This window comes from Typopeltis vanoorti, chromosome 13, assembly GCF_054136105.1.
Source record: "Typopeltis vanoorti isolate ZY-2024b chromosome 13, IOZ_Tvanoo_1.0, whole genome shotgun sequence".
In the NCBI taxonomy this organism is placed as follows: Eukaryota; Metazoa; Arthropoda; class Arachnida; order Uropygi; family Thelyphonidae; genus Typopeltis; species Typopeltis vanoorti.
Window position 1 is genome coordinate 121,707,349 of NC_143561.1, and position 26,197 is coordinate 121,733,545.

General features: G+C 37.6%; 1 protein-coding gene across 1 annotated transcript in view; it reads right to left on the reverse strand.

Moving 5' to 3' along the window:
* Positions 1-26,197, reverse strand: part of Col4a1 (Collagen type IV alpha 1) — a 903,940-nt gene that overhangs the window by 269,774 nt on the left and 607,969 nt on the right. The window contains exon 26 of the mRNA XM_090402880.1: positions 6,405-6,566. Coding sequence (XP_090259006.1) covers positions 6,405-6,566 — 162 coding nt within the window. The remainder of the gene's footprint in view (positions 1-6,404; positions 6,567-26,197) is intronic.

Genomic DNA, 26,197 nt, shown 5'->3' on the forward strand with positions numbered 1-26,197 from the left:
CAAAAGAGTCAGAAATATTCTGAAAACAAAACTAGGATTAAACACAACTAAAGCAATGAATTCTTGGGCTATACCAGCTGGTATAATAGATTGGACAAAAGAAGGCAATATCAGATTGTGTCCCCATGGTCAGGAAGAAAAACAAAGTAGGCATTCGATAGATGAGTAGTACAAGCTTGATCTGCAAGAAAAGAAAATGTTATGGAGAATTTACAAGGAGAAAGGCAATCAGTACACCCATGAGCAGTACAAGGCTCAAGCTAAGAAGGTTACCAGCATAGTAAGAAAAGCTAAATCAGATTATGAGAAGACCTTAGCCAAGGAGATCAAGAGTAATCTCAAAGAGTTCTTCTGCTATGTGGCAAATAAAAGGAAGAATGACTTCGGAAGGATAACTTTAGTGGGTGCTGATGGTATTGAGGTGACAAATTCAGATGTAATAGTAGAGATACTGAGTGATCACTTTTCAAATGACTATCATCCAAGTGAGGATATCTCTGTACCTGTAGCAATAACTAATGTGAGAATTGAAGTTAAGAAATCAAAGGTACTTAGTATATTGCATAATTTAAATTCAAACACTGCTGTAGGTTTAGATGGAATATCAGTTCGGGTGTTGCGTGAATATGCAAAGGAATTGTCAACTCCTCTTACTTGGTTATTTAACTTAAACTTGCACTCTGGTATTGCCCATAGGGAGTGGAGGGAGGGTAAAGTACTTCCTTTGCATAAAGGTGGCTCTAAAACTGTGGTAGTTAATTACAGACCAATCACCATCTCGGGAGTGGTGGTAAAAGTATTGGAAAAGTTGGTTAAAGACAAAATTCAAGAATGGGTGGATCAGGATATGATACTCTATAGGGGCCTACATGGTTTTGTTAAAGGTCGATCCTGCCTTAGCAATGTATTAACTTTTTATAATAGAATGATATCTAAGTTGGACAAAGGAAATGGCTACACAGTAGTACTTCTGGATTTTGCTAAGGCTTTTGACAGGATACCCCATAGAATACTGTTGCGCAAATTGGAGCAGATGGGGGATGGATACTAAACTGGTGATATGGATAAGAAAATGGCTCAGGGAGAGATACCAGAAGGTGGTGTATGGAGGAGCAGAGTCCAGGATGAGGCAGGTGACTAGTGGTGTACCTCAGGGTTCTGTGCTTGGACCACTGTTGTTTAATTTGTACATAAATGATATAGGAAATGGCTTAAAGGGATTGAAGATATTCAGTTGTTTGCTGATGATGCAAAGTTGGTTAGTGCAATAAAAAATTAAGCTGATGTTGAGAGTTTGCAGGATGATTTAAATAAGCTGGCAAAATGGGCAAAAGGTAACGGATGTCAGTTCAATGTGGAAAAGTATATAAAGTTATGCATTTTGTGATCAAAAGATTACCAGCTATGTATTACATTGATGGAACGTTACTCCAAGAGATTGATGAGGCTAGGGACTTAGGGGTGTTGGTGGATAGGGAGATGAAGTTCAGAGGACACATTGTTAAGGTGTTCAAGATTGCACATAGGATTACTTGGTTATTGAGGAACACACTAACATCCAGACATAAAGAGGTTATTATTCCCCTTTATAAACTATTGCTACTTCCGCATTTGGATTATTGTGCTCAGGTCTGGCACCTGGATTCCTTGGAGATGAGGAGGTTGTGGAATGGGTTCAGAGGAGAGTAACTAAGCTGGTGAGTAATGTAAAAAATGCTCCCTACATTGATAGATTGAGAGCTTGTGGATTGCAGAGGTTGGGTGATTGGCAGAGAAGAGGGGATATGATAGAAACATTTCAATTATTAAAAGGTTTTTATAAGATTGATGCAGGGGAAATATTTCAGTTGTGTGATAGTGATGGAAGAACAAGAGGTCATCCCTGGAAATTAAGGAAAAGTGTGGTTAACAAGGGTGTGAGAACAAGGTTTTTTGCCTGGAAAGTTGTGAATGAGTGGATTGCATTGCCTGACTCAGTTGTGAGTTCTTTATCTGTAAATGAATTCAAGAAGAGATATGATAGATAATGTTTTGATAGTTTGGGTCTTGCACGATGAGTCTACTGACTCCATGGAGATACCCGTAATAATAATAATAAAAAGATGACCTGTACAAACTGAACTGCAAAACTAGAAAATTAATGACTATGCATCATGCATTACATCCACGTAGTGATGATGACCAGTTGTACCTACGAAGGAGAGGGTAGATGGAGTCTGGTGCAAGTGAGGCAGATTGTGGAAGAAGAAGAAGAAATTAGTTTAAAAAGTTACATCGACAATAGCTCTGAGCAAATGCTTGAAGCAAATTACAAAAGAGGGCCTTCTAAAAGCAACAGGAAACAAATCTGATTACAAAAAGGAACAGTAAAATAACCGATATGTGCGCTGGAAAAATAAATCCTTGCATGGCCAATTTCTTCAAGATACTGAGGACAAAACTGATGTGAACAAGATGGGGCAATTGCTACAATATGGATATAATAAAAAAGAAACAGAAGGATTTATTCTATCAGCTCAAGAACAGGCATTACAAACTAATGCAATCAAAGCAAAAATTTTGAACATAATCTGCATTTGCTATTATTATTGATGTGATGATGACTTTTTGATTGATCAAAAAGATGAGACTGTAGAACATCTAATCAGTGCCTTCAGCAAGACAGCTCAAACTGATTATAAATACCGCCATGATCAAGTGGCCAAAATAAGTCTTTGGGATGTATGCAAAAAATATGGCTTTTCTACTTCTGATAACTGGTGGAAGCACAAAATACAGACAGTACTGGAAAACGAAACAGCAAAAATTCTCTGGGATTTTAGAATACAAACCGATCAGCACTTAGAACACAATAGACCCTGACATCACAATTATCGAAAAATATTGACAGGTTTGAATTACTGATATCACAATACCGTGGTACCAACATTAACAACAAAGAACTGGAAAATATTGAGATGTAGCAATCGAAGTTGGCCGGCTGTGGCTTAAACACACCAAAGTCATCCCAGTAGTTATCGGTGCACTTTGTGCAATTTCAAAGAAGCTGTTATATCCCCTTTTATTTCTTTATGTTTCATCTTTAATTTCTTTTACTTTACCCATTACTAGTTAACATTAAACTTTGTATCTCTTGCTATCAGACTTTCGGTTGCAGACAAATTTGTATAGATTTAGGGCTGCGCCAGCCGGCAACTAAATTCTGATACACTATCTAAAATACTTAAGGAAAATTGTAGGGATCAGGATATATGCAGTCGTGGTCCCTATTCACATATCACTATTGGTTTCCCCCTTAAATGCATGGTACGAAATTTTCCAAACGGTAATTCAAATCCGCAGAAGATATGACAAACTCAATTGATTATGTAAAAAGAAACACATTTATTATTTTACAAAGACAAGTATACATGTCATTTGAATTCTTAACCTTAAAAGAGTCTGGATTCCCCTTACTTAATTAAACACATTTAAACTTCTGCACTATGATCTCTTACTAGACATAAACTCCTCACCTCTGTACATATATCTATCCTCAGACTCTCACAATTAAGTTACCTGATAATATCATATATGAAACATTACATATAAACACTAGACAATTCAATAAATCTGACATGTAATTCTCTAGGACAACAGTACTTATTTCTACTTAATTCTCTCCCCCAAAATACCTATTAACACTTAATCACTTTCTGATCATATGACATTACTTTTCTTAAATCATTTAAACAGTTTGGAGCTCGGCCACCTGTTCGGCTGGAGCCTAATATGTTTTCTTCTTAACAGTAGACACAAGTGTCCAAATTTCAGACTGTTCTTGTGGTACAACACGTAAATAGCATGTGTTCTTAACTTCTGTTTTTTTACTCCACGGATACTTTAATCCTACATTAATATAAGAAAATCTTCGCTTACCATTCTTGCTTTTGACTATGTATTCTGATCTGTTCACAGTATCTCCTCTGATGGCGGGCTTTGTTCCTTTGTTCTACACGAACCGAAAACACTCATGCACAGATCTGTATGCTGACATGGATTTCATCAGCGGCTCTTTCTCCAAAATGCGTTTGAACACATTGTAGTTGCAGCTTTGACCGATGTAACATGCATAGCAAGGGGAGATCCTTGCTACACGTGGCAGCAAGCTCTACATAACTCTCCTATGGGAAACTTGGTGCCGACGAAACTCGGAGACAAGACAAAAGCGATCCGAGGTAACAGACAAGAGAAAAGAGATAAGAGAGCGATTCGAACTCCCGCCGAAACTTATATACTCCGGAGCAGCTCCCTCACTCGGCGGTGTCGTCACGCATATGGCGGCAGCCGACTGGACGCCGTGACTACGAACTGTCTTCACATGTCTTAAAACTTGTACTTAGCTTATACATATTTACTTGTTAATATTACATAACTTTCTACTTTAATTCATTCACAATTGTTATCTTAATACTTATGGGCTATCTTAATAAAGTTTGGAATTTACACATCTGGATATTTACATTTTCTCAGGACATTATACAGTACACTTCCCATCCGGAGGCACAAGCATGCTGGCTTTTGAGGTAACTTAATGTTGGGTGGGAAAAAAGGGATGACTCATCATTTTTTCCGACACAACAAAGCTATCAAACTATTTCCAGCAATTATTTTCACTTATTTTTCACTTCTTTGATTAAACATCAAAGAAGTGAAAAGTGAGTAGAGTTCTGTCTAGGAAGTGAAGAACCTTTATAATGAAAAATGAATATGAGTTAACTGGTCTCATATAGAGCTGGGGAAGTTTTTTATTCAAATGATAACTTGGGTTTTATATTTGCATTAAAGAAAGTGAGTAGCTATAAAATACATAAAAGTTGTAATGAGAATGAAGTTTTAGTTTTGCTATCTGACCAGAGATCCATTTCGATAATAGGGTAATCAATGATGAGTGTTTATTATTATATGTGGGAAAATTTGATTTTCTTTTATGAAAATTCTATTTTTTAAAGTGGTAACTATTTTGCTTGTACAACAGTTGGAAAATGTTATGCATAAAAGTACATGATTTCAGATGTTGGTGATGAATTCGTACATCGCTTTATTCCTTTCTCTCCCTTCAACATGAATTGACTCTTATTAGCATTGTGCCAGCCAGGGTTCTTTCATGTGTGATATATACCATATTTTTTCATGTATAAGATGTCCCCATGTATAAGATGAACCCTACTTTTTCAAAGCCAAAATTAAGAAATCAATATTTTAAACATCTCCACTGTCTAATCATACACTCAGTGGGAAGAGGTCCAAACTGTCTCTCTGAAGCTATATTTCCATGTTCTTTTACGTAATTGATGACTTTTAACTTGAATTTTGAAGAATATGACAATCATGTTTTATTTTTGGACATTGTTATGGGCTGGTGCTCAAAATATTGTTAATACATTAACTTACCCTGCTAATGAGTTGCAGACGTATGAATGTTTTCAGAGTTATGAATGGTTTATTCAGAATCAGCCATTAATGACGTCAATCGTCAGAGTTAACAAAGGCTAGTGATTGGTGGAAGCCTGTTCGCAGAGACAAGGTATCGGCAGTTTTGGGTCTCTCAACTAGTTACCCCCCCCCCCTGTGTATAAGACAACCCCAAATTTTTGGTCTAAAAATTTTAGAAAAAAGTATCATCTTATACACGGAAAAATACAGTATATATATATATATATAAAAAAGTAAGCCGAAATTTGAAATGTTTTTATGTTACGTTTTTTGTCTTACCAGCCTGGAACTCGGGGGGGGGGGGAGGGTGCCATACATGCCAGGGGGGAAAGAGCCCCCCCTAGTATATATATATATATATATATATATAAATATCACACATGAAAGGCCACAAGACCTATATAACATTAGTGCCATATGTGGAATAACATTAGTGCAAGAGGAATAGGAATAGATGAAAGGAGGAATCTGTTCATATTTTGCTTGACCAGGTGAGGATTGTAATCTGTGGGTAAGGCAGGGTAGGAGACTGTTCCAAAGGACAGAAGTAGATGGAATGTAAGAGGAGGCAGTGAAGTTGGTTTGGTGAGTTTCAAGCTGGACTGTAAAAGGGTGTTGGTTAGCAGTGGCTTTTGTTTTAATGATTTTGGAGGAGAGTAGAGGAAAAATAGTGGCCAATTCAGCAGAGCACTGTCGATGAAAGTATCTGTAGAAGAGGCAGAAGGTAGGAACTGAACATCTGTGAGAGAGAGGAATTGAAGTGAGTATGTGAGAGAGGGATCATTAATTATGGATTACATTGCATTGCATAAACTCGGCATTTCCATCCAGAACTGTATAAGAATTCTACATTTTTCATTGACTTATTATCATATAATATCATTTAATACCTGTAAGACAATTATAAAATTTAAAAAATGTATACATACCTTTAGGGCCATCTAATCCTGGAGGACCAGGTAAACCTCTTGGCCCTGGTAAACCTTCTCTTGCTGGTTCCCCTTTATTTCCCTTTTCTCCAGGGAATCCTGGTAATCCTTCTGGCCCCGGTGCTCCTTTAGGGCCTGGAAGCCCTGGAAGTCCTCTGTCACCTATACAAAAGTGTATTTAGAGAATACCAAAATGAATAAATCATATGACCTTACAAAAATCATTACAAAATTTACATTTGAATAAAGTAATGCAGTGAATTATTCTTGCTGAAATTTATAGATTGTAAAACAAATACAAAACTTAAAATTAGTTCTCAGATTAATTTAACTGTTACTATTAATAACATCACTCCTCTCAGCATGTTCAGAGAGGAGAGAGTAGAGTGACAACTTGTATTGTATTTAAAACAGATTATTCTAATAACTGTGAAATTTATTTATTTATTTTTACAAAGGAGGTCAAACTAAGTAGATTGATTCTTTTTATGTGATCCTACTCATGAAAGGTTAATTTCATAATTATTTTGAATTTTTATTTATTTTTTACATAGTCCAGAAATCCTGCTCTAGTGACCAAACAAGAAACTTTTTTTCAGTCACTTTAGGCAGGCAGAAATGTTGGTAATTCCTACATAGGTTTTTAAAAAAATTACAAAAAAGTCAAAACGACATATGGGGAAATAAATTAAAAATTGAAGTAAAACTTTAATTCCAACATTCTAAAATGTTATTTTTCTTGCTTTTCTGTTCACAAAATCGTCGATGATATTGTCAAAGTCTATTTCATCACTCAGTTGGAATGTATGTTTCCATGCCAGTAAGGATTACTTTGGTGATATGTTTGGACTGGAAGACAGAAAACAATAGTCCAGCCATGGGAATGAAGCATAGTAGTCTTGGAGCTATCCCACTTGACAGTATTATAATGCTAAACACCTCTTGTATGGGAGTGGCTGTGTAAGCATTATTTCATGGGGGAGGAGATGAGCACTAACTTCTAGTAATTTAGTGAAAAATGTGACATACTGAAAAATTTCCTCTGCATCAGTCCTTTAAAATAATTTTATTTATGTATGAGTCTTTCTTTTGCCATCTACAAACCCTCAGTTTAATCTCATAGGATGCAGTCCACAGACCACTCACTATCCTGGTCACTTGCATCTGGATCTGCTCCATCCTAAGAAACCCAGATGACTAAATCTGTACAGAGTTCATTATCTCTGCTTATCTCTTCAATCGCAAAATAATCCTTCAAGCAACTGTGGCCACTTTTTACAGTATGCCCTCTGATTCTCAACCTTATCCCATCACCCCTCCCAAATCCCTAGCTCCAAACTTCCTATCATTCAGTTTGGTCAATGTAGTACACAGCTTATACTTTTCCACATTAATATGACACTCATTATCCTTTTCCCACACTATCAGTCTATTTAAATTATTCTGCAAACTCTCTACATTCCTCAATTAACTGTTACTCTGCTAGTTTGTATCATTGGTAAAAAACTGAATATTTCCTTTCGAATCACTTCTTATATGATCTCCATCTGTGTCCTCCCATTAACACTGCTTTTTATTTTTTTTGTCAATTTCATTTGATATTACTGGCAATATCCCTATCCTATCTGAAAATACTATACCTCTCACAGTCTCTTTGTGTACCCACATCATACTCCATCTACTGAGACTCCCCCGGCCTATAACCCTTGGCTATATTGCGCCAATCAATGCCAAAAACTTTTTTTTTTGGGGGGGGGGCATTAGTATATAAAGTGCAGTATATCTTTGAGCTCACAACTAGGAGCTCAAGGATATAACTTGTATTGACTATCCCATTGAAATTTGTTACTTGAGAAACTGACTCCAATATGTTTAGTTATTCTTTACATCCCCTCGCCTCAAGGGAAACTAAACATACTCACCTGTCTCCTTCCTGACAGGTCTATAAGTCCATCCATCCAGTCTGATTGCACATGAGTCAATGTGCAATCATCCCTGATTGCACATTGACTCATGTGCAATCAGGGCTTTCTTTCTTAACTCAGCTCTGTCGTACATTGGCAGCAGACTCAAAATCTTTATTCTCCCACTCTTATTTTTTCTCTTCATCTAGTAACTTGTATATGCCATTACTTTTCAGTTTTTAAATCATTCACACTTGTCAAACCTTGACAGTATGAATGATTTGAAAGTATCAACTCTTTCAGTTTCCCCCTTTGTATCCTTACAGCCTTGCTGATGTCCTTAATATTTTCAACTGGGTAACATAATTTTGTCATACTACTGTTAGGTACTCACCCTATCATGAATGACCATAGAAAACTCTCTAACATTACCTCCCTTTCACACAGTGTATTACATTCCTTTCTCTTCTCTTCTCCTATTTCTTCTTTCAGTTTTAATACTAGCCAGACATTTCTGAAATCATTCAGTCTCAGGTTTTGTCATATGTAGGATTCCATATGTGCCCTATTCCTCTTATTATTACCTCATAATCTCATGTTCCACATTTTCTTTTCTGCTTTCACTCATTTCCAGTTGTATTTTACTATGAAATCTCACAACCACTAACATTTTGTCCTTTTGTTATTCATCACTTTTTTTTGTCACACTTTTTACTTTCCTGACACCTCTATCGCTCACTTATTATTGTTGTTATTGTTATTTGACACCTCCAGGGAGTCCAGACTCATCGAGGGAGAGTGTGCCAACAGCATCGAACGATTGAACCCCCTTCCAACTACAAACTGTGCTCAAACTTGCTTAACTTTTTATGTGAGCCATTAGTAGCAGAGGCTCTACCAATTGACCAACCTTCGCTGGCAACACAAATTTCCTAAACACATGCTCATATTATGTTTTACTTCCCCAAATTTTTCCCACTATGTAACAAATGTATCTCACATGCACTGTATTGTACTGAAGAGGTATATAATATGATACAAATATACTATAGTTGTTGAAAGTTTTTCACTTGGTTATACTATAAATCAAAGATACCAAGAAATGATATACTTAGTTTAAACCTTTATCCAAGTGTAAGCAAACAAAGTTTGCACCTGAAGTATCTTCAGGACTGGGGGCAGCTCGTGGTAAAGGTGGTATGACTTCACATCACTCGCCTTAGTAACCCATAATGCAAAGCACATCTCCTTGCTGACATGTATATAATGCTGTGCATTAGGGAAAGGGTCACTACCCAGACCAGTTTCGACCTTTATTGAGGTCTCATCAGTGGGAGTCAGACTCAGAGGTGATACCAAGGTTGAAGTAATACTAAGTAAATAAGCTGAAGTAATACTAAGGCAAGTGATATGAAGTCATACCACCTTTACAACGAGTTGCCCCAGTCCTGAAGATACTTCAGGCGCAAACTGTGTTTGCTTACACTTAGATAAAGGATTAAACCAAGTACGTAATTTCTTGGTATCTTAAATTTACAAATATACTATATATAATTTCTTCGTATCTTTAATTTACAAATATACTATATATTTATGCATAATATATTAATAATAATATCCATCAATAAGAGATTAATAACATTTCTGAGCATATCTGCTCTACAGCCAAAGGGCTATGGGTTTGAATCCCATCAAGGGCATGAATGTTTGTGATGTCCTTCATTTGTTCATAGACATTGATATGCAAGTATAATATGCACTCTCCCAAGCTAGTAAGAGTCATCAAAGGAGAAGTAGACCCAACTCCCCCCCCCCTTCCCTAACAGGGAAGAGAGACCTTCCTCAGTAATGAGTGACACCAGCTATCTCTGACACATTCATAATATGTATTATTACATATAAACACAATATAAAATAAAATGATAACACGTCAGTTACTTAACTTTTAGATCTGATTCTCTGGAAATGAAATGTTACAGCAGTGATTCTTAAACCATATACAGTAGCATGTCTCTGACTAATCTTATTAAAAAGGACACAATTTGACATGTATCTTCAGTTTTCAATTAATTATTATGAGTCTGCCTATTTTAATCAGAGATGATCAACAGAAAACTCCATACCTGTTGAATACTGGAATTTACTGTCCTGTTAATACAAAAATACTGAAAACCATCATTCTTCTTCTTCCTCTATATCTCCCACACAAAATATCTCTATAAATCACCGTGTTCAACCAAAGCTGGAATATAGTTGTTTTTTATATTGCTGCATATCCTGTGGGATAGAGCACTTTCTTCTGTATCTTTCTGAAGGTAATAATTTACATCAATATTGATGAAGTTTAGAATGTAATTATTCCTCATTGTGTTTTTGCTCCCTGAAAATTTCTGCTCAGTTAGACAATCATGGTTTTAATGGTGCAGAATTCAAACGAAAACCATTCAAATAATGTTGATCAAATCTGGAATATGGTTGTTTCTGATATTTCTTATGGTCCTCTGAAAGATTCAATCAAATCAGACCAAAATGAAGAAGTATTACAGGGATTCCTTTCTTAAACACATGTAACAGATCACAACATATTGAGTACTCTGGATACCAGTAAAACTATTGGACTGGATGGTATTTCACCAAGGGTTTTGAGAGAATGTGCTAAAGAACTGACAGCTCCATTGACCTGGCTTTTCAATAAAAGTTTGGCTGCAGGGAAAAGGTACCCAGGGAATGGAAGGAAGGTAAAACAGCACCGCTGCATAAGAGCAGTAGCAGACTGGAAGTGTCTAATTATAGGCCTGTTTGTGTGTCATCAGTAGTTGTTAAGGTCTTGGAGAAGTTAGTGAGGGACTATATCCAGCGTTGGGCAGATGAGGGTAATGTTATCTGTTAGATTCAACATGGATTTGTTAAGGGGCGCTCTTGCTTTAGTAATATGATTGCCTTTTATAATAAAGTGACAAGAGCAGTTGATGAGGGAAAGGCATATACTACAATTTTTTTGGATTTTGCAAAGGCATTTGACAGGGTGCCACATGATAAGCTGATATTTAAGTTGCAGCACAGGGGTTTAAATGTAGGGTTAGTCAAACGGATTTAGCATTGGCTGACTGATAGGTATCAGAGAGTTGTGTATGGTGGGGCAATATCAAGGAAGCAGAAGGTTACATGTGGGGGTTCCACAGGGCTCAGTACTGGGACCTGTATTGTTTAACCTTTATATCAATAATATTGCCAATGGATTGCAAGGGGACATTCAGTTGTTTGCAGATGATGTGAAGCTGAGAAGGGTTATCAGTAAGAGTGCAGATGTGGTAGCTCTGCAAGAGGATTTGAATAAACTAGACAGATGGGCAAATGAATGGGGGAGAGGGGTTTCGGTTTAATGCAGCAAAATGTAAGGTCTTGAGGTTTGGGATCCATCAATGGAAGGATGCATACTCGATTGGAGGAGCTGCAATGGAGGAGGTAGGGGAGACAAGAAATCTGCGGGTGATGATTGATAGAAAATTGAAATTCAAGGAGCATATTGCAAAGGTGGTGAGGGTATCTCAGAGTATCTGCAATAATGAGAAGGACGCTGACCTGCAGAGATAAAAGAGTTATCATTCCGTTGTATAAGATCCTGATCAGACCACACTTAGACTATTGTTCTCAGATTTGGTCGCCAGGATTTGAAGGGGGATAAATTGACTGTGGAAAGGGTTCAGAGGCAGATAACAAAGATGGTTTCAGGACCGTACAATATGAGTTATGAGGATTGACTGAGGGAATGTGGACTGCAGAGTTTGGTGGATAGAAGAAGGAGAGGTGATATGATCGAGAATTTTGCACTGTTGAGAGGCAGTTACATGGTAGACATCGGAGAGTTCTTTCACTTGGTGGAATGGTGGGAAGGAGCGATGACGGGCCATCCCTGGAAGTTACGAAAGGAGAGTGTGTGCAAGAGGGTGAGTGGTTTCTTTGCGAGAATTTTATCCTAAAAACGACTTCCCACGATGAGTCTTTTGACTCCATGTAGGCCTGGATAATAATAATAATAACATTCACATCTATTTGAACAAATCTAAAATATAGTTGTAACAATAGATTAAAATATTCACATCTTTTTCGAGAAACCTAACTTTTAGTTGAATGTAATGAATTTTGTAGAAAAACTGAATCTGAATGGACTGAATTTCACAGAAAAAGAAACTATAATATTTGGGAGGAGAAAAAATAAAAAGTGCAGGAGGGTATGTGTGTGTGTGGGGGGGGGAAGATATATGGAGTTACTTCCATTATAATCATTCTACAGTTCACATCATTCAGTTTACTGCACTTGTTGGCTGACTGAAAATTGTTTCTACTTCCCAACCAGTGGACGTTGGGTTTGAATCTCACCATGGACATGGATATTTGTTTGAATGTTTAGGAATGTCTTTGAGTGGTAGATTAATTCATTTCCCATTAACAACATCATCCTGCAAAAAAAGCAAATCTGGAGACTGAAGATCGTAAAACTTCCATACCTCTCAAGCAAAGCTTCTGAATTATCAAACACCTTAGTTCATCCACAATATTAATGTACAAAAGGTGTACAACTTATCATGGATGGGATGGGATTCCCCATTCCTCCCCCCCCCAAAAAATAATAATAATATTAAAGAAAGTGATATTGAAATTACATAAATCCCCTCAAGTTTATTTATTCTTATGGCAAAAAAGAATACAATGCAGCTATAATGTCTAATCTAGAAAGCCAATCCAGGGCCTCATCCATCAGCTTGTGGATGTCCTGGAGGTTACCGTGAAATTGGCATCTTGGGCAGTTGTTCACAATATGGGTGATAGTCTGGGCTATGGGGGGGGGGGGTGAACAGTCAAAATAAGGGTGGTCTGACAGTTTCCATTTGTGTAGTATGTAGCCACATCTGCCCTGGTTAGTTCTGATCCTGTTGACAGATGATCAAATCTTCCTCCCCAGCAAACCAGGCTGGGGAGCACGGGGATCTTCAACCCCGTGCTCCCCAGAATATGTTGGGAGACTGTTGGACTAGTGTTCTCTCCACATGTCAGACATTGGTTTCTTGATTTTGGTGAAGACTGGGTGGATTTTTGAGAGTCCGGTGGAGGGGGTTGCTCATTACTTTATTAAATTCTTTAATCAAAGCTTGTCTTCTCAGTATATTTGGTGGAGCAATGTTGGATAGGACAGGCAGCCAGAGCAGAGGGGTGCTTCTCAGTGTCCCACTAACTGTGCGCATGGTAGAGTTTAGCTGGGTATCTATGATATATATTAGTATGTGCACTTCTTTCCCAGCAGATGGGAGCACAGTATTCTGCTGCAGATAATGAAATAGCTGGTGCAAATGACCTTAGGACTTCTGCCACATAACCCTAGGTTGTTCCAGCAAGCCTTGAAATGATATTATTTCTCGTTTTCATTTTGTTGGGCAGGTTGTTGATGTGCCCTTTATAGGCTAGGCTTCTGTCCAGGCTCATTCCAAGCAATTTCTGAGGTGAGGTTCATGTTCTACCATCTTGCCAAAAAAAGATTTTCAGGTGTCGATTTGTCTCCGCATTGTTTAGGTGGAATGCGGTGGACACAGTTTTCACTGGATTTGGCTACAGGTACCATTGCTTGAAGTACTCTTCCAAGATGTTTAGGTCCGTGTTCAAGGTTGTTTCCAGGTTGACAAAAGGAAGTACACTGGTGAAGGATTGCTAGGTCAACAACATACATGAATTTGCTTGATCTGGTATGTGGCATGTCGGACATGTAGATGTTGAAGAGTAAAGGGGCTAATACAGAGCCTTGTGGGAGACCACTGTGGAGGAATCTGGGCCTGCTTTTTTTTCCATCAATATGGATCCAGATCTTTCTATTGGAGAGAATAGATTTGAAGAGATGGAAAGTTTTTTTGCAACTTATTATATTACCTAGTTTTAGGAGGAGGCCCCTGATCCAGACTGTATCATAAGCTGATGTTAGGTCGATGAAAGTGACTCCAGATTTAAGTTTCTTCTGAAAGCCTGCTTCAATCTCTCTGGATCAGGACCTGGTCACAGCAACTTCTTCCCGGCTTGAAGCCATCTTGAGTGCTCTTTCGATGAGTGGTGAAATTCTTTTAAGGAGAATTCTTTCAAAGAGCTTAAAGGTGGAGCAAAGCAAGGAGATAAGCTATAAATTTTTGACATTATTTGGATCTTTCCCTGGTTTGGGTACAGCAATTATTTTGGCTTTCTGCCATAGTTTTGGTAATTCTCCAGTTATTATAATTTTTGCGAACAGGGCAGCCAGCGATGTTTGACCTCGTTGGCTGAGATGTTTGAGAAACTCGGGGAATAGACCATCCTCTCTTGCAGCTTTGCCATTCTTGATGAGTTTTAAGGCTTCCTGTATCTTTCTTAGAGATACAGCAAGCCTTACACCTTAACCTGGGCAAACAAGTTCGGGGAGCTCGGGGCTGTCTTCAGGTTTTTTCTGATGATAGATTGCAGGGTTATTTTCCTGGTATAGTGGGGATGTATCTTGGAGGTTTTCAGTAGAAAACTCGAGATCGAATGATTAACCATTTGGTCTGGAGTTATCGCTGGTGGTTTGTATACTGTTAGTTCTGCCCCACCTAATTTTCTTTGAAGTGACCAGCCGTTTTGGCTAGTTTTGAAGAAGTCAAGTTCATGGATGCTTAAGATTCATCTTTCCTTTTTATTTTTGTTGAGTGCTGCTACGAGATCCTTAGCACCAGATGGTTCTTTCAGTTTCTTCACATTTCACTAAAAGTTCTGCAGTTTCCTTGCTCCAGCACTGGATGTACTGTTTTCTGTAGTCTTTAGGAATAGGCTTTGGCTGCAGTTTTGATTAGTTTAACATATCTGGGGTAGCTATTAGGAGTGAGTGAGTGGTGTTGCTATAATGATTTGATCAATTTGCTTTTCAAATACATTCCACTTGGATCTGTGAGGATTACATCTAGCAATTGCTGTGCCAGTGATGATGGGAATTGATGTGCCTGTCTCTATTTGTGTAGGAGAGTGCTGGCTGTTAGGGAATCTGCTGAGGATGGTTCTGGATGTTGGTAGAAGGTGGTTTTCAGAGTCTTAAGAGACTATACACAGATCTGGGGTATAGGTTCTGTTCCATATGAATGAGTGAAAAGTGCTTTCATGCTTGGCATTATAGATCAAATATAGGTTAAATGTATCCATCTACTTAACCAGTAAGAGTTCAGCAGTAAGAGCACTGTTTATAGGAATTTCTATTTATAGGAAGGGCAGACAGTCATTAGCTTCTTTTTCCATTGTGAAGTGGATTTTAGGATGTTAGCTAGCTATTTAAATGCTCTAAAAATATATCCAATGTGTTTGGACCATGTTGTCAAATAGCAAACACATCATCAACATAGTGTAGCTAAACCACTGCTCTGAGAGTGGCTGTATTCATAGCTAGCTTTTCCAAGTATTCAATTATTATTATTATTATTATTATTATTACCCCAAGACCTCATGAAGTCAAAGACTCATCTAGGAGGTCCTTTTATTACACACACAGCTCATCATACTGTGCCTTGAACACATTCAAACTCCTTGCAGACACCACACTCTCAGGCAAGGCATTCCAATCATTTACAACTCTGCACAAAAAAAACCTGCCTCTCAAGTTTCCAGGGATGACCTCTGGTTCTCCCCTGATCTCCTACTATTCTCTGTAGAACTTCTCCAGCATTGATCCTATAACAACCCCTTACCAACTTGTAGGTCTCTATTATATCTCCCCTCTTCCTCCTGTCCAACAGACTCTGAAAATTACATCTTCTCAATCTTTCCTCATACTCAACATTCCAGAGGTCAGAAACTACCTTAGTCAGTCTCCTTTGGACCCTTTGCAACATCTCTTCATCCTTCTGAAAACACGGTGACCATATCTCACAAAAGTCCATGTTGGCCTAATCAAAGCCTTATACAATGGAACAAGAATCTTCCTACATCTACACATCAGTGTCCACAGCATCATTCCCAGAGGCCTTTGTGTTGTCTTCACAATTTTGGCGATGTGTCCCCTAAATTTTAGATCCTTATCCACTATCACCCCCAGATCTCTTATTTCCTCTACTTCCAACAATAAATTCTCACCAAGCATAAATTATGCATCCTATCTTTGTTTTCCAAATTTTAAAACCTTACATTTTGCAATATTGAACTTGCATCTCCATTACCAATCACTCAATTTATTCAAGTTTTCTTGTAGGACCACAAAATCTTCACTACTCTTCATGGTTCGTCCCAGCTTTGCATCATCTGCAAACAACTGAATGTCTCCATCCAAATCTTCACCTATATTGTTAATATACAAGTTAAGTAGTAATGGCCCCAAAACAGACCCCTGAGGCACTGCACTAGTGACTTTCCTTTTCCTGGATATCGCTCCCCCATACATAACTTGTTGATACCTATCAGATAGCCAGTATCCAATCCAGTTGAAATCCAACAGAAATTAGCTAAAAGGGGAGGAAAGGGGGAAGCTCATTGCTGTCCCATCTAGTTGTTTGTATATTTTACCTTTCCATGTAAAATAACCTACATGTACTGCAAATTTAAATAGTGCAAATATATTGGAGAAAATGTGAATTTAGTAAATCAAGGGCTTCAATTAACAGTACATTTGTAAAAAGTGAAGTGATATCAAAACTAATCATTATGTCTGAATTTTTAAGATATGGTTTTCTAAAATATGTTTTAGGTGAGCAGAATTTTTAACAAAGGAGGGAGAATTATTTGTGAGGTTGACTAGTAATTGTTTCAACATAAATGCTTCCAGTTGGTGATGTGCAAAATCACCAGAAGCCATCCATATTTCTGGATGATGGATGGGACCCAACCACAGGCTACCCTCCTTGCAGAACCATGAATTTGAGACCCATAATCCAGCTTTGAAATTTTAACTGTATGATAAAGATGAAGCAATGAAAAACTATCAACACCCCATTCAGTAGAGGATAAAGTGTGAAGGAGATTCAATATACTCTTGTATATTATCCTCTTAGTTGACACATGTGTGCAAGGAATGTAAGTTTTCAGTCAAAGATGAGGCCCAAGAACTTAGGCCTCATCTTTGACCAAAGATGACATTCTTAACTCGGGATTTGGGAAAGGAGTGCATTTGCCATACAAGGGTGTACAGACACTTTTTTATACCGAAAACCTGAATCCACTACTAACAAACAATTGAGAAAAACAATCGATTGATCACTGAATTTGTTTTTCAATTATCAGCATGATAAAAGAGTGACAGTAAATTATGAAGTCAACATATATAAGGAGGCTGCTTAGACGGATAAAAGAGAATGGTGTGATAGGAAGAGTTGCAAGTTTTGCCTAGGTATGAGAGTGATGAAATGAGGCAGAGAGAGAGAGAAAGGATTATGAATGATATATTAGCTGAAATGTGTGAGGAGAAAGGAATACAGTTTGCTAATGTGTGGAATGAGTTTGAAGGAAAAAGTGAACTATATAAAAGATGGACTACATTTGAGTGGTTTTGGTGTAAACGCTTGGAGAGACTGCTGTTGGAAGGTAGAGAAGTGAGTATAGAGAATGAATCCCATCAAGTAGGAAGTGATGAGGAAGAGCGAGAGGGTAAGACAGGAGCGATCGAAGAGGTGGTTATGAATGAGGAAGTGAGTGGGATGAGTATTGAAAATTAGAGAATGGTTGTGCAAGAGGAACAGGGAAACGGGGAAGCTCAGGATGGACAGGAGTTCACAGTATGGGAAAAGTGGATGCTCCAAGAGGATTGTGAATGCATGTGTAGACAGGAAAGGAACAGGATGACCTGGGATCAAGAGAAAATGGGAAATGGCCCAGATGAGCATGGAGAAATCACATCGAATGAGTGGTATCAGTGGAACTAGATGTAGATCCAGGAATGAGCTGTTGTGTTTGTATAAAAATGCTAGAAGTGTAAGAAACAAGGCAGATAAAATGGTTGCATTAATTGAGTCTGTTCACCCAAAAATTGTTGGCACAAGTGAGACATGGTTAGATGAGGACGACATCCTAACAGGAACAGAGATGGAAGGGTATGATGTGTTTTATGAGGATAGAAGGGGTACAAAGGGGGGGGGGGGAGTGCTATTGATGATAGAGAAAGAGTTATGTCTGTACAAAGTAGAGATGCAAGAGGGAAATAGTGCCAGTTGTTTTGAGGCAGTATGCTATCAGGTATAGGTGAATAGAATGAAATACATGGTTGGATGTTGTTATAGACCTGGGAATGTGGATGGTAGTGACTATGAAATGAAAAAACCAATTAGCCAACCAAATAAGAAAAGAGTGATCATTATGGGCAATATTAATTATGGCAATATAGACTGGAAGGATGAGATAGCAAATGGAAGTAAAGAAAATGAGTTTCTTGAGTTTTTGAGGGATAACTACCTCAAACAGTATGTAACAGAGGGCACACAAGGATTAAGGGTCTTGGATTTGGTCATCTCATCAGAGGATGTAATTATAAATGAGATGTCAAATCATCCACCAATTGGTAAGAGTGACCATGAGGTGATTATCTGGGTGGTTGCCAGCAGTGTGAGGACCTCTGTGAGAAAATGGTATATGAGAAACTACAAGGGAGGTGATTATGAAGAGCTCAGGAGACAGCTTGTGGGTGTAGCATGGAATGAGGAGTTAGCTGGAAAAGGGATCAGTGCAGCTTGAGGGATTTTCAAGAACTATCTAGTAGATGCAATGTCTAAATGTATTCCAAGGGTCAGAAGGTTAAATAAGGTAGATGAGAAATGGATGAATAAAGAGATTAAGCATGCAATACAGAGAAAAAAGGCATTATGGAGGGCATAAGAGAAGTGGTAATAACCAATTCCATGAGGATTATACAGACCAGGCAAGTCAGCTGACTTGGTTGGTAATAGTAGCAAAAGTGAGGTATGAACAGCAGTTAGCTAATGAAGCCAAAAAGAATCCTAAGGAGTTCTTTCAGAAGAATGATTATGGAAGGATGACACTGATTGGAGAAAATGGCAGCAACTGCGGAAGATGTGGTGGAGATATTAAATGAGCAGTTCATAAAGGTCTTTCAATCTTGTGAATGTGACATCATGGAGAGATTGAGAGCAGTTGATGATGGAGAGAGGATACTGACTGTAAGTGAGCAAGGGAGTTGAGTAAACTAGATGTTAATAGGGCTGTGTGACTTGATAATATATCACCATGTATTCTGAAGGAATGTGCCAGGGAGTTGACACCTGCCTTAACATGTTTTTTTAATACGAGTCTTGAGCTGGATCAAGTTCCTAAGGAGTGGAAGGAGGGCAAGACTGTGCCACTTCATAAGGGAGGTGATCGAACTCAAGCATCAAACTATAGGCCTATCTGTGTGTCAGGTGTTGTGGTTAAGTTGTTTGAGAAGCTTGTGAGAACTAGAATCAAGAATTGGGTTGACAACAATGGTATTATCTTTGATGGCCAGCATGGATTTGCTAAAAGGGAGGTCATGTTTTAGTAATCAACTTAATTATTACAATAAGGTGACTGGTTCCTTTGACAGAGGAGAACGATACACAGTAATATACTTCCATTTCGCAAAGGCTTTTGATAGATTACCGCATGATAAGTTGGTTGATGGATATTAGATTGGTGCATTGGATTGGAGATTGGCTATCTGATAGGTATCAACAAGTTGTGTATGGGGGGCAGCGATTCCCAGGAAAAAGGAAAATCAGTAGTGGTGTGCAGCAGGGGTCTGTTTTAGGGCCATTACTGTTTAAGATATATATTAATAATATTGGCAAAGATTTGAATAATGATAGAGACATTCAGTTGTTTGCATATGATGTAAAGTTAAGACGAACCATGAAGAGTAGTGAAGATGTTGTGGCCTTACAAGAAGACTTGAATAAATTGAGTGATTGGGCACAGAAATGGGGATGTGAGTTCAATGTTGTAAAATGTAAGGTTTTAAAATTTGGGAAACAAAGATAGGATGCAGAATTTATGCTTGATGATGATATATTGTGGAGGTGGAGGAAACAGGAGTTCTGGGAGTGATAGTGGATAAGGATCTGAACTTTAGGGGACACATTGCCAAAATTGTGAAGACAATACAAAGGCTTCTTTTGGGAATGATGCAGAGGACATTGGCTTGTAGAAGTACTTGTTCCATTGTATTAGGCTTTGATTCGGCCACACATAGACTACTGTGCCTAGATTTGGTCATTTGGTTTGAGGATGAAGAGATGTTAGAAAGGGTCCAGAGGAGCTAGTTTGTAACCTCTAAGTTTGTAAACTGACTAAGTTAGTTTGTAACCTCTGGAATGTCGAATATGAGGAAAGATTGAGAGTATGCAATTTGCAGAGTCTGGTGGATAGGAGGAAGAGGGGAAATATGATAGAGACCTACAAGTTAGTAATGTGTTGTTATAGGATCAACATTGGAGAGGTTCTACAGAAAACATTGGGAGATCAAAGGCAAATCACAGGTCATCCCTGGAAACTGTATAAAGAGGGTGTATGTAGGGGAGTGAGAAGCAGGTTTTTTTCATGCAGAGTTGTTGTGAATGATTAGAATGCCTTGCCTGAGATATGGTATCTGAAAATAATTTGAGTGTGTTTAAAGCATGGTATGATGAGTTGTGTGTATGATAAAAGGACCTCCTAGATGAGTCTTTGACTCCATGAGGTCTCGAGTAATAATAATAAGAAGAAGAACATATAAAGCATTGTCAGCAGTGAGAGGAAGCTGCTCAGTGACTGATCTAACTTTAACAACTGTGTCACACTTCAAAGAGAGCCTTCGGGAATACCCTTTTTCAAAATAACATGAATAAAAAAAGGCACTTTCCTCTTGAAATTAAAAGACCAGCCTAGACAAAAATATTTTAACAAATTAAAGCACCATATGTCGAGCCTGTGTCATAAGCATTTTCCATGCAAAAGGACACTGAAACAAGACGTTTTCATTTCAGGAATGCACCTGTGATACATATATCTAAATTGGTCAAATGGTCGAATGTTTAAAAATGCTTACAAAAGCCACATTGAGTATTGAAGAGAAGATTGATGATTTCTAAACACTAGAAGTCTGGCATTAACCATTTTCCCCATCATTTTACAAAGACAGCTCATCAGAGAAATAACACATTCCTGACACAAGACAATCGACTTATGCCAAGAATCCAGACACTTTTTCTCTATAAGTATTCTGCTATATATTAACAGAAGGAGATCCACAGAGGATACTTTCTTTTAGTGTTGCATGGTGACCAGCATTCATTTTAGAAATTATGGACTTTATAACCATGTTAGAAATAACTATTTTAATTTCCCAATGTTTCGACCTTCATATTAAGGTCATCAAGCTGAGTTACATTTCACACAGTATGCTAGAGAGACAATGATTTGATCAATGGTTATTCTACTGGCATGACCTCTAGTATAATCTAGTGTGGTCTTCTAGTGTAAGTTAAATATAATATTAAAAAAAAAATTATATGTATATATATAATATATAAAAAAAACTAGATATAGATTGTAAAATTAATTAATTATTTAGAAACTACATCAAAGCTAAATTCTATTTAAGTTGACATAAGAGAAACTTTCTTTCATATAGATAAATTTAAGGATAAATGTCTAAGGAGAGTTTTGATCTGAATTAGATTATGTAACATTGTACTTGCTGATGATTGATTCCACAACATTGTTCATACAAATGTGAACACAGAGTGGCGCAGTTAAAAATAAATTTTCTTTGTGTTCAAAAGTGGAGTCAGTCAACAGCCAGAACACACAACGGAGAAGAAAGACATCACAACAAAGCTGAATATTGGTTGTAAGGATCAAATTAACACAAACAGTTAAGCAATCAACAGAGTATAACTGGTATCTGTATTTACATTTTGTAGATCTGGACTGTGCATTGATTTTCTTGTATAAAAATGACTGGCACATTTAGAATAAAGGGAATGAATGTGGAGCACCATCTCAGCCTCTCCAAACATTGTTAATATCACTGAAACTTGTTTAACTGAGGAAAATGTTCTGACAGGAATAGAAAAAAGGGTATAGCATATTTCAGCAGAATATCAGAGGAAAATACAGTGGTGGGGTATTATTCATGACAAGAGATGAATTGTGCCTTCTCACGTTCAGAATTAGAGGACACCGACTGTTCTAAGATTATACTGCTGTGGAGTATGTGGAGTAGTGTGCCGGAGTGCTTACCTGGTGAAATCAGTGTAGCAATCAGAGTGGAGAAGAGTGAAAGTGTGGAGGAGATGACAGTAATGGTTGGAAAGTATGACCTGAGAGATAGGGTGAAATGTAGCTAGAGATTTGATATTGATTTTAGACATAGTGCAGCAGAATTTGTGTGCCCGAGGAAAGACAGCGAGTACATTGATCTTGTATAATAATGTGGAGTGGAGGAGTAGAGCAGTGATAATGAATGAGATAATACTGAGAATGCGCAAGAAAACGGGTCTGGAATAGGGGGCTGTGAGCAAGAGGGAGAGGAGTGGTTTCTTTGCATGGAGGGTGGTTGAACCTTGAAATGCATTGCCTGAGAGAGTGTTTGGAGCTGGAACAGTCAATGGGATCAAGGAGTGCTATGATAAACTTTGTGTTTCCTAAAAACGACCTCCCACGAGGAGTCTTTTGACTCCTCGTGGGAGGATAATAATAATAACATGTGGATGAATGGAGTACACTGTTTTCAGGGCAAGCGAGTGTGTCAGGACAAGGAAACTAGAATTTTACAAGTGGAATATTGCAGGAATGGCCTCATGTGGGGATAGTTCATTCTGGTAGTATACAGGCTTTATATCTAGAAGGATAATGAGTGGTGAAGTATTAGAAGTAAATGAAGAGAATGCATTCTGTATACTGAATACACTAAATTTCAATAAGACAGGAGGTTTAGGTGAAATTCTAACATGTGTTATGAACTGACTGTACTGTTAATATGGCTGTTTAATGAAAGTCTTGAAAGGGATAGGTTCCTGGAGATTGGAAGGAGGATAAAATAGTAGTATTGCATAAGGGTGATGGTATCAAACTATAGGCCTGTTTTTATTTCTTCTGTAGTCATTAAGATTTTGGAGAAATTGGTAAGAACTTGTACCATATTTACTCAAATATAAAGCGCACTTTTTTCCCCAATTTTAAAGTTAAAAAATCGTGGTGTAAGATACATGCAGGAATTTTCAGAAACTATAGTTTTTCAGGAAAAAACGAATTGACATTTAAAATTCAATCTTCAGTGTTCATTATAATTCATAATTGCTCACATTATTTATAAAATTAATGCATTTAAATTTTAATTATAGGAAAAACCTCACTTAACGCGATTAATTAATCCATCGATTAATGCGCTCTACGTGAATTCGCATTAAGCAAATGCAATAAAGAATAAGAATAATTATAATTCATCCATCAGTTAGCGTAAATCTTTAAAAAAAAATGTACAGTATAAGCTATATTAGAGGATAAAATCATCAAAAGGTAATTAATAATAATCAATTGCTTTAAAATCTTTTTTTAATGTCTAGACATTTGATTGAGCTCTTTTTTTACAAAAAAAAAAAATAAATAAATAAAGTAAAGATGTTTGAATAGTACTAGACTTTTTCATCTCATATAATGTGCGATAGCTAGAGATCGCTTTTTGGTGGACTTCAAAGCTTCATTCCATAAAAAGATCATCATCATCAAACAAAATTTCCGTAGCATGCTCATTGTGATGGAAAACTAGATCAAGTTCTTTTGCAGTTAGCTTCTTAGTCGTAACATTCTCTTCTTGTTCACGCTCTTCATCTACTTCATCTTCATATGCATGCTATTCTTCTAGTTGAAGGAGATTATTCTCCTTTAATTGTTCTGAATGGGAATTGAGCAAGTTTTTCACATCTTTATTATCCAGTTCATTAAATTCAAGTTCTTTTCCAACTGCCTGATTTCTTCAATAATGTTAGGTGTTGTATTTTGAAGTGCAGATATATTATTATTATTATTATTATTATTATTGGTATCTCCATGGAGTCAGTAGACTCATCGTGGGAGACTCAAACTATCAAAACAATATCTATCATATCTCTTCTTGAATTCATTTACAGACAAAGAACTCACAACTGAGTCAGGCAATGCATTCCACTCATTCACCACCTTCCAGGCAAAAAACCTCATTCTCACACCCTTGTTAACCACACTTTTCCTTAATTTCCAGGGATGACCTCTTGTTCTTCCATCACTATCACACAGCTGAAATATTTCCCCTACATCAATCTTATAAAAACCATTTAGTAATTGAAATGTTTCTATCATATCCCTTCTTCTCAGCCTATCAACCAACCTCTGCAATCCACAAGCTATCAATCTATCAATGTAGGGAGCAATTTTTGCATCACTCACCTCACAACCTCCTCATCTCCGAGGAATCCAGGTGCCAGACCTGAGCACAGTAATCCAAATGTGGAAGTAGCAATGCTTTATAAAGGGGAATAATAACCTCTTTATGTCTGGATGTTAGTGTGTTCCTCAATAACCAAGTAATCCTATGTGCAATCTTGGATACCTTAGCAATGTGTCCCCTGAACTTCATCTCTCTATCCACCATCACCTCCAAGTACCTAGCCTCATCAATCTCTTGGAGTACCGTTCCATTAATGTAGTACAAAGATTACACTTTTCCACATTGAACTGACATCCATTACCTTTCGCCCATTTAGCCAGCTTATCTAAATCATCCTGCAAACTCTCAACATCAGCTTAATTTTTTATTGCGCTACCCAATTTTGCATTATCAGCAAACAACTGAATATCTCCCTTTAAGCCACTTCCTATATCATTTATGTACAAATGAAACAATAATGGCCCAAGCACAGAGCCCTGAGGCACACCACTGGTCACCTGCCTCATCCTGGACTCTGCTCCTCCAAACACCACCTTCTGGTATCTCTCCCTGAGCCATTTTCTTATCCATATCACTAGTTTAGTATTCAACCCCATCTGCTCCAATTTGCACAACAGTATTCCATGAGGTATCCTGTCAAAAGCCTTAGCAAAATCCAGAAGTACCACCATGTAGCCATTTCCTTTGTCCAACTCAGATGTCATTCTATTATAAAAAGTTAATACATTGCTAAGGCAGGATCGACCTTTAACAAAACCATGTAGGCCCCTATAGAGTATCATATCCTGATCCAACCATTTTTGAATTTTGTCTTTAACCAACTTTTCCAATACTTTTACCACCACTCCTGAAATGGTGACTGGTCTGTAATTAACTACTGCAGTTTTAGAGCCACCTTTATGCAAAGGAAGTACTTTGCCTTCCTTCCACTCCCTATGGACCATACCAGAGTGCAAGCTTAAGTTAAATAACCAAGTAAGAGGAGTTGACATTTCCTTTGCATATTCATGCAACACTCGAGCTGATATTCCATCTAAACCTACAGCAGTGTTTGCATTTAAATTATGCAATATACTAAGTACCTTTGATTTCTTAACTTCAATTCTCACATTAGTTATTGCTACAGGTACAGAGATATCCTCACTTGGGTGATAGACTTTTGAAAAGTGATCACTCAGTAACTTGAGTATTACATCTGAATTTGTCACCTCAATACCATCAGCACCCACTAAAGTTATCCTTCCGAAGTCATTCTTTTACTTGCCACACAGCAGAACTCTTTGGGATTCCCTTGATCTCCTTGGCTAAGGTCTTCTCATAATCTGCTTTAGCTTTTCTTACTATGCTCGCAACCTTCCTAGCTTGAGCCTTGTACTGCTCATGGGTGTACTGATCACCTTTCTCCTAGTAAATTCTCCATAACATTTTCTTTTTTTGCAGATCAAGCCTGATACTACTCACCCATCTAACACCTACCTTGTTTGTCT